The sequence below is a fragment of the Trichechus manatus genome, unplaced genomic scaffold (genome assembly GCF_000243295.1).
Source record: "Trichechus manatus latirostris isolate Lorelei unplaced genomic scaffold, TriManLat1.0 scaffold00093, whole genome shotgun sequence".
Taxonomy (NCBI): domain Eukaryota; kingdom Metazoa; phylum Chordata; class Mammalia; order Sirenia; family Trichechidae; genus Trichechus; species Trichechus manatus.
Window position 1 is genome coordinate 611,944 of NW_004444029.1, and position 9,716 is coordinate 621,659.

A 9,716-nucleotide genomic window follows, 5' to 3' on the forward strand; every position below is an offset into this window, starting at 1 on the left:
CATGGGCTGCGGGGTGGATGGTGGGGTGGGCTTGGGCAGACATGGGCTGCAGAGTGGATGGTGGGGTGGGCTTGGGCAGACATGGGCTGCGGGGTGGATGGTGGGGTGCATGTAGCAGATATGAGCTGCGGGGTGGACGTGGGCAGATATGGGCTGTGGTGTGGACCTGGCAGATGGCTGCGGGGTGGACGTGGGCAGATATGGGCTGTGGGGTGGATGGGGCAGATGTGAGCTGCTGGGTGGATGTGGCAGACGTGGGCCACAGGGTGGACGGTGAGGTGAACGTAGGCAGACATGGGCTGTGAGGTGGACGTGGCAGACGTGGGCCACGGGGTGGATGGTGGGGTGGATGTGGGCAGATGTGAGGTGCGGGGTGGACGTGGCAGATGTGGGCCACGGGGTGGATGGTGGAGTGGATGTGGGCAGACTCTGTGGCCCTGAGCCCACCGTCAGCATCCCTTGTCCCAGGCATCGTGGACTACATGGTGGAGCAGGCTGGGCCTCCCTCCAAAGCAGTCATGGCACTGAAGCAGGTGCAGGAATTCCTGAAGGATGGGGATGACGTCATCATCATCGGGGTCTTCCAGGCCGAGAGCGACCCGGCCTACCAGCAGTACCAGGAGGCGGGTGAGTAGCGCGCAGGGCCGGGGCAGGTGGAGCCTGGTCTCTTGCCGCCTTGGGGACACTTGGGCCGTCACGTGGGAGATGGAGCAGCACTGGCTGTGTCCAGGCCACTGTGGCCTCTGCTGCGCTCCACGTAGAGGAGCTGGGGGGACTCCGGGGTCTGTGGTCGCGGGGTGGAATGGCCTCCACGGTGACCGTCTCCACCCGCATCCCTTTCAGTACACGGGTTTGGGGCCCCGGGAGGCTCAGAACTAGGGAGAGACTGGGCGGGGAGTGCTGCAGTGGGCTGCCTGTTTAACCCCCACGACAGTCTGAGGGGACTTTAGTCTTTCCCCTTTGTGGAGGAGAACCGGAGGCGTATAGCAGGGCACAGGTATGATCAAATCTAAATTTGACTCCAGAGGCCCCCCAGGCCTGGCTTCCCAGCCCCAGCCTCGGCTCACCTGCGCCCAGCCTGGGTGGTCATGGTGGGTGGGGTGGTCTTCACGGGCAGACTGGCCCTGGTGAGGCTTAGCCCTGTGCTCAAATCACAGAACAAGCCTGGCACTTGGGGAGGGCTTGGAGGTGAGCTTACCTAGGTTCCAGGCGGGGGCGTTTGTAAATAAAGCTGGATTGACTCACAGCAGCTACCGCTCGTTGACGACGTCTGCTTTTGCGTGACCGCAGCAGACTTGAGTCGTTGAGGCCCACGTGGCTCACAAAGCCAAAAATGCTTACTGTCTAACCCTTTCCAGAAAGTTTGCCAACCTCTATTCTGAAAAGTTCTCAGACAACGAGGTCTCACCTCTGGAGTTTTCACGGGAACTGTTTTTGAAGTGTAGGTAGCAAAAGAGCCGCCTTCAGGCCCGCCATAGCCGAGAAGGAGAACGTATCCCCCCGGGAGGGCGCCGGCCATGAAAACTCCATCTGTGAGTGGTCTGCTGCTCCATCCCAGCTTCTCACGGCATCAGCCCAGCGGCTCCTCACGCGTCAGCTCTGGGCTCCGTGAACGTTCAGCTTGTTTCTTTCACAAACTCTGATGTGGGTTTCAGGTCCCCGACCTGCACACACAGCTGTAGGTTTCTGGCTCCCCGGTGCCTAAGCAGCCAGCGTGGCCAGGGTGAACCTGGCCGTTTAAGGAGCATGGTAGATTCTCTCTGTCACCCGGTCCCTCCTTCAGCCAACAGCCTGCGGGAAGACTACAGGTTCCACCACACTTTCAGCACCGAGATCGCCAAGTTCTTGAAAGTCGCACCGGGGACACTGGTCGTGATGCAGCCGGAGAGGTTCCAGTCCCGATTTGAGCCCAAGAGCCATGTGATGGACATTCAGGTGAGCGTGAGCCCCAGCCACGAGGGTCCAGGCTTGGAAGCCCGGGGCTCCCCCATCATACCCCCATCCCCGGCGCGCTGTCGGGGCTCACAGGGGGCGGTGGTGTTAGACGAGGAGACCCCACTGCTGCGTGTATCTGAGTCTGCACGCCTGGGACTCTCAAGATGGGGACCCTGCTGCCCAGAACCCCTGCTGGATCCTGCTCCTGCCCTCCTCAGACCTTGGCTGTCTGGCCCGATTCTTACCCCGTATCAGTGAGCAAGGGTTGCTGTAGCAGAAATACCACGTGGGGGGCTTCAGCGAACAGGAATTTGTTGTCTCACAGTTCTGGGGGCTGGAAGTCCAGTCAGGGCACCCGCTCTAGGGGGTCCTTGTCGGTGGCCCTGAGGTTCTTGGTGTCCCACTCTCCCGGCGTGTCTGTGCGTTTGCTCTTTAGATGACTGGAGACATTCGGTTTAGGGCTGACGGTCTTGTGTGACCTCGTTAACACGAGAGGGAGACCTTATTTCTAAGCAAGGTCATGTGCGCAGGTAGAGAACCAGGATTTTAGTGCGTATTTGAGGAAATACAAACCCCTTGCACTGCACTGTGGTGTAGAGAACTCAGGTCAGAGGGCAGCCTGTCTCGCACGTACTCTGGCCAGGGCGTGTCCAGACCTGGGGCTGTGTGGGTCAGGGGTTGCGGTGGGGTCCCGCCTGGTCAGTGGCTCCTGCATCTGGTCTTGATCTGTGGGAAGGACCACGAGGTTTGCTTACACTTCTGAAGCCTGCCAAGTATCCCCACCGGTGTGCTTGACAGGCAAACCCAACATTCCCATCATACACCAGGGCCTGACCATAGTCGTCGTGAGCAGGAGCTGGGGCGTGGGCACCGCCTCATACCCTCTCTTGTCCCACAGGGCTCCACGGAGGCCTCGGCCATCAGGGACCACGTGGTGCAGCACGCCCTGCCGCTGGTAGGCCACCGCAGGGTTGCCACCGAGGCCAAGCGTTACACCCGGCGGCCCCTGGTGGTGGTCTATCTCAGTGTGGATTTCAGCTTCGACTACAGAGTTGGTGAGCAGGGGTCATGGGAGATGGGGGGGTAAGGGGGTGGGCCATGGCAGGTGGAGGGTGAGGACGATGGGCCCTGGCAGGTGGGAGTGAGGGGAATGGGCCCTGACAGCTGGGGAGTGAGGGGGATGGGCCCTAGGAGGTGGGGGGTGAGGGGGACGGGCCCTGACAGGTGAGGGGTGAGGGGGACAGTCCCTGGCAGGTGCAGAGTGGCGAGGGGGACGGCCTGGCAGGCGGGCAGGCAGCAGACACTCAGGAACACCCTGTGCCCCTAGCCACGCAGTTCTGGCGGAGCAAAGTCCTGGAGGTGGCCAAGGACTTCCCTGAATACACATTCGCCATCGCTGATGAGGACGACTACGCCTCGGAGGTGAAGGACCTGGGGCTTGGCGAGAGCGGGGAGGACATCAACGCGGCGGTGCTGGACGAGGGCGGGCGCAGGTTCGCCATGGAGCCCACCGAGTTCGACGCCGATGCCCTGCGCGAGTTCGTGACAGCCTTCAAGAAGGGTGAGCACCCAGGGCCCGCAGGCCCCCACCCCCAGGCTGCGGCACCCGAAGAGGGCCCACCCGCGTCCTCACTGAGGTGGGCGAGCCGGACCCCCCAACACACTGGCATTCTTATCAGAGGGGACAGGAGTGGCCCCCCGACTAGACTAAGACGGCGCAGCAGAGTCTTCTCTAACATGTGGGAACCTCGGTCTTTCCCGGGGCGATCCTTGCAATGTCAGTTTGAAAGCAAAAGCAGGGTTTTGGGGTCCAGCTCTGCTTATTGAGGTCACCCCGCAGGCAGCCGTGTCTGTCTGCGAGCCGGGAGCTGCGGGGCAATCTGAAGGGGCAGCCACACAGGGGCCCCACGTCCCAACGCAGAGCCTGGCGCGCACCCACTCGGCCTTGGGAGCGCAGCCCGGGCAGCACCAGCTCCTTCTCTCCTCCTCTCTCTCTTTTCTCCTTTTCTTTCTTTATTCTTAATAAGAAAAATGGCGGGTGTATCTTGGAAATTGTTAGAAGCCTTGTGTTTAAAATATTGAAAGTAAATAGGCTTTGGGGGGCAGACGTAAGTTTTGCGTAGGTGGGAAACTTGCTTTGAGGCGTCAGGGAAGTCTTAGTGAGCTCGGTGGGGCCAGCAGTGCTGCGACAGACCCCCTTCTCGGGTCTTCTGGTCACGGCTCCTGCTCCTCCGCGGCCGTGGGGCCTCATCCACCCGCTCTCCTGTGGGGCCAGGGTCCCCAAATCCTTCTACCCCAGACAGCGTGCGTCTGGCTGCCTGGTGGGCAGGACCCACCTTGCCCGCAGCCTCTCGGCCAGGCCCTTCCCTCCCCGGCAGGGTTTGCACCGGCCCACCCTGGGGCCGCCTGCCCATCGCTGCCCCTTCCCGGCTGGGGGCCCGTATCGCTGACCCACCCCTGGTTGCTCTCCTGGCAGGGAAACTGCAGCCGGTCATCAAGTCACAGCCGGCGCCCAAGAACAACAAGGGGCCGGTCAAGGTGGTGGTGGGGAAGACCTTCGAGGACATCGCGCTGGACCCCAGCAAGGACGTGCTCATCGAGTTTTACGCCCCGTGGTGCGGCCACTGCAAGCAGCTGGAGCCCGTGTACACCGCGCTGGGCAAGAAGTACCGCGGCCACAAGGGCCTGGTCATCGCCAAGATGGACGCCACGGCCAACGAGGCCACCAGTGACCACTACAAGGTGGACGGCTTCCCCACCATCTACTTCGCGCCCAGTGGGGACAAGCAGAACCCCATCAGGTTCGAGGGTGCCAACAGGGACCTGGAACACCTGAGCCAGTTCATCGAGGAGCACGCCACGCAGCTGGGCCGGGCCAGGGAGGAGCTCTGAGTCCGGGGCCAGGTGGACACCGGACGGACGCCACATAGCAGCGACTCGGGGTTGTGTTTTTATACTTGCATCCCACCTCATGCTCTGAATACTGACTAGATGTGAATGGTTAGATAATTTAGTCCAGATTTTTATGGAGGATGTGTCTATTTTTATCATTATTCGGGGTTTGCCTTTTTTTTTAAATTCTACTTCCTTTAATGTTTTTCCTCAAAGCAGATGAGATGAATCTCGTGTGTGTGAATGGTTGTTTTTGTTTTGTTTTTTTTTGTTCAGAATTTAAAAACCAAAAGGCTTTTGCCAAATCATGTTGATTTTGGCTTTTTTTTTTTTACCACTGTCTGAGGAGACGTGACTGTCCGTGTGTGAGTGTTTCTGTCTGAGGAGGTGTGACGGTCGGTGTGTGAGTGTTTCCTTCTGTCTGACGAGGCGTGAATGTGGTGTGAGTGTTTCTGTCTGAGGAGGTGTGATTGTGAGTGAGTTATTTTATCACTTTGTGAAGAGTTGTGACTCTCGGTGTGTTAGCGTTTCTTCCTATCTGAGACAGTGTGACTGTTGGTATGAGTTATTCATCCTGTCTGAGGAGGTGTGACTGTTGGCGTGTGAGTTATTCTTCCTGTCTGAGGAGGTGTGACTGTCGGTGTGTGAATTTTATTTCATCACTGAGCAGCTGAGGCTGTCCGTGTGTGTTTCCTTCTGTCTGCCAAGGTGTGAATGTCGTGTTAGTGTTTCTGTCTGAGGAGGTGTGGCTGTTGGTGTGTTAATTTTTCTTCCTGTCATGGCGCTGATTGAGAGGTGTTGCCCAGAGCCCTGCAGGGATACACCTGTCCCATCAGACCAAGGGCCGTGGGGACGGGTCCTGGGCTCTGCTTCCCGAAAGGACCACCCACCCTGGCAGCCCCACCCAGAATTTCCATGGTTGAGGTACAATGGCACCAGGCACAGGGGAGATGAAGCAGGCTGTTGCGATAGACTTGAAGTCACCCATGGCCACTGTGTCGGGAATAATCTGCTGTGTCCAGGCGCGGGCGGGCTGGGCCTGGGGCTCTGACTGGGGCTCTGGGGGCTCCATTTGCAGGGCATGAGTCACTCCCCCACACACACCTGAAATCCTGGAGGCTGGAGTGTCATCAATGGCCAGCAGGCCATGTTTCGGGGTGTTGGCTCTTGGTTGTGTGGTGAGCAGAGCAAGAGTCTGCCTCGATGGGGAGGACGGCCACATTTGTGAGGGACTGATCTGTGGCGGGTGCTCTGGAGACTCACCAGGAGTTCATCAGGACGGGCCCTCCCCATCGCCCCCTACCACCCGGCTCCTGATCCAGCGGAAACAACAAAGGCAACAATGGCACGGAAGGCAGCCACTCTCCCCACAGGGACGATTGGGGGATACAGGGGAGGTCCCAGAAGGGGCAGCCTCAGTTGTCATTTTGTGGCTGATAATTTATTATTCATGGTTCTGGAGGCAGAGAGTCCAAATTCAGGGTGTGGGCAGGGCTGTGCTCCCTCTGAAGGCTCTAGGGGAGGATCCTTCCTTGTCTCCCAGCTTTTGGTGGCCCCCCGGCATTCCTTGGCTTGTGGCTGCATCACTCCAGTCTGTGCCTCCGTTGTCAAATGGCTGTATTACCTCTGTCTGTGTCTCTTCTCCTTTTCTTTTTAAGGACATCACTCAGGTTGGATTGGGACCACCCTACTTCACAATGGCCCCATGTGAACAGACATCTTCACAGACCCCATTTCCAAACAAGGTCACGCTTGCAGTATAAGGGCTAGGACTTCAGCACATCTTGTTGGGGGGCATGATGCAACCCCTGATGGTAGAGAACCATTGATGGTTTCAGCAGGAACGTGACATGACCGGATGGCTGCTTTAATACTGAGAGCAGTGGTTAGTTGTTGGGCATTTAGCAAAGCGGGGCCCAGGGTCAGGGTTTGCCAGGTTATGTTGTGTAATTGTCTCCCAGATGTGGATGCCATTATGCCCCTTTGAGGAGGTACCAGCCGCCAGGCACAGGCCAGGTGATGGCAGGGCTGGGGTCTGCGCCAGCGGGCGGTCACCCATCTGGTGGACCTCCTCTAGGAAGGCTGGGTCGGGGTGGGGGCTGGCCCTCGGTGATTGGTGAATCAGAGTGAACAGACCCCCGGCAGGCTGGGAAGGGACTCCAGGACTCGGGCTGACCGTGTCGAGTGGGTGAACGGTGTCTGAATTGAGGAGGCTTTTGTTCTTGTATCATGGAGCTTTTCCAGCATACACTAAGGAGGGAGCCACGTGCCCCTACTCCCTACCCTCCTAGAACGACCCCCAGGGCTGGGCTGCACTATCTGTCCATCCCCCTTTTCCATGACGAAGGATTTCAGTGAAGATCCCAGGCGCCCATCATCTCACCCCTGTGTGCTTGGGAGTGCGTTTCCTTCCATAACCAGTGGGGACCACGGCTTCCAACGTGAACACTGCTCCCTAATGTCGTTGCATACCCAGTCCACAATCAGATTTCCCCAAATGTCCCCAGATGCCTTTGTCCATTGGTCTGTTGGGGTTACCAACAGGAGGCCCACACCTGTGTCTCTGGAATCTCTTTCTAGAGCAATGCCCTCACCTACTGGTTTCCCCTGGGGCTCACTCACTGATAAACAGGAACGGCGGGTCTGTGCCCCATGGACATGTGCGCGGCACAAGCTCAGTCTGAGGAACGTTCACTTATCACTGTCCAGTTGAGTTTCTGGAACTCCTAGGGGCGCAAACGATTGACATGCTTGGCTACTAACTGAGAGGTTGGAGGCTTGAGTCCATCAGAGGCACCTGGGAAGAAAGGCCGGCAATCTACTTCTGAAAAATCAGCCATGAAAACCCTGTGGTGCACAGTTCTACTCCGACACCGTGTTCCTCCATTCCAGGGTGATCTTCACGTGGCATCTGTCTTCCCCCGCTTGTGCTTGCTTGTCTCCATGTCTTGCTGCCCCTTGTAACTCAGATGTGATTGAGTTTAGGACACGCCTACAGTGACATGGCCTCATTGACGTAATCAAGGAAACCCCATTCCCAAGTGGGATTGCAGCCACAGGTGCAGGGGTTAGGATCCCAACACATATTTTGGGGGAACACAGTTCAATCCGTAACACCAGGTTTAGAAAAGCACCCCTCCTAACTTCAGTCCGTCTCGTCTGCGCACTCGTTGGCTGACGGTGCCAGGCAGACACCGTGGGAAAGCAGGAGGGGGAGGTGGGTGGCCTCCCAGGACTGAGCGCCCCGTCGCTACACAACTTTTGGATGAATGAGCGGAGAATTATGGATCCTTGGGACAACCAGGCTTCGGGACAGGCAAGGGGCTCTCTTGCGCCCTGCTGCCCCTAACCCAGCCTCCCCTCCCTCTGTGACTGCCCCCACCACAGTGCTGGCTTCCACTCAGCACAGAACAGAAGGCGCATAGTTGTCTAGTCACCATGTTCCCCTCTTAGATTCTGGAGATACCGAGGAAGAGGGGAAGACAAAGGGCCGCTTGTCAGCAAACGAAGACAGAGAAGGAGGCCTTTTAGACAGTGGGGCTACGGCTTAGAGAAGGAGCCTCTGGGAAAATACCCCTCTGTCTACACTTCCTGGTCTTGGGCTCAGCTCAGGTCGGATGGAAAACTGTGATGGATGACATAGGAATCGTGAACCCTTCTTGCCCTGCCCGCTACTAAAGCATCCTACTCAGAAATCACAGAGAAGTGGAGTGGGCTGGAGACTTGAGAGACATTCCAGGTCAGAGGTTAAAAGCTCTGGTATCATCCATGGACCCCAGGTAAGTTTCGGGCGTGAAGGGGCTGGGTGTGGACGGGCGATAGGGAGTGGTGAAGAGCAGGGCATGCAGCTCCTGGGTCTCATGTGAAAGGGCCCTGCTGCTCGCGACCCAGCCCATTTTTCACATGGGCCTCTGGGCCTGCTGATGCTGTTCAGATTCTTCAAGAAAGACCAGAAATTTTTATTTGAAATCCCTCAATTTATAAACGTTAGATCTAATTCAAATTAGTTTTTTTGTTTGTTTGTTTGTTTGTTTTGACACTGTGGGCCAAAGACAAGACATCTGAAGGCTGGATTCAGTTAGAAACTTCTGGCCTAAGTCACACCCCCTTTTCTTCCTGATTGTGTTATGATCACCAGACCCAAACTGGCACAGAGGACCCCCCAAGTGTGGCTAAGGCTTGGGTGGGAGGTCCTTAGGAAGGCAGGAGACCGCACGCAGTCTGGCATTTGGAAGCAGGGCTGTGGTCTTAGTGGTTTGAATGGATAATGTCTCCATCACTGCAAAGTTTATTTCCTCCCACTTGGAGGCAGGGGGTCTGAGATCAGGGTCTCGGCCATGATTTCTTCTGTGGGCCTCTCCCCTAGCTCTGAAGTTGGCCGGCGATCCTTGGCTACTCCAGATGCTTGCCTTAGTCAGCACTCATTGTCCTCCTCCTCGCCCCCTGTCTGTCATTCCCTTTTTATAAGACACCATTCAGAAGGGGTTAGGACTAAGACACCCCTACTCATAGATGACTGACTTTGACCCACCTGACAAAAAAAACCCTTGTTTCCAAACAGTCATCAAAAGACACCTGGGGAAGAGCTGCCTACTCAAAGTAGAGTCGACCTTAATGACACGGATGGAGTCAAGCTTTCAGGACCTTCATTTGCGGTTGTGGCACGACTCCAAATGAGAAGAAAGAGCTGCAAACATCCATTAATAATCAGAACATGGAATGTATGAAGTACGAATCTAGGAAAATTGGAAATTGTCAAAAATGAAATGGAAGACATAAACATCAATATCCTAGGCATTAGCGAGCTGAAATGGACTGGTGTTGGCCATTTTGAATTGGACAATTCTATGGTCTACTATGCCGGTAATGACAACTTTCAGAGAAATGGC

General features: G+C 56.8%; 1 protein-coding gene across 1 annotated transcript in view; it reads left to right on the forward strand.

Annotated features, from left to right (window-relative positions):
* The window catches only part of PDIA4 (protein disulfide isomerase family A member 4), a 13,940-nt gene extending 8,975 nt beyond the window's left edge, over positions 1-4,965 (forward strand). The window contains exons 6-10 of the mRNA XM_004382351.2: positions 469-627; positions 1,784-1,935; positions 2,834-2,990; positions 3,263-3,496; positions 4,412-4,965. Coding sequence (XP_004382408.1) covers positions 469-627; positions 1,784-1,935; positions 2,834-2,990; positions 3,263-3,496; positions 4,412-4,827 — 1,118 coding nt within the window. The 3' untranslated portion in view covers positions 4,828-4,965. The remainder of the gene's footprint in view (positions 1-468; positions 628-1,783; positions 1,936-2,833; positions 2,991-3,262; positions 3,497-4,411) is intronic.
* Positions 4,966-9,716: the final 4,751 nt, after the last annotated feature.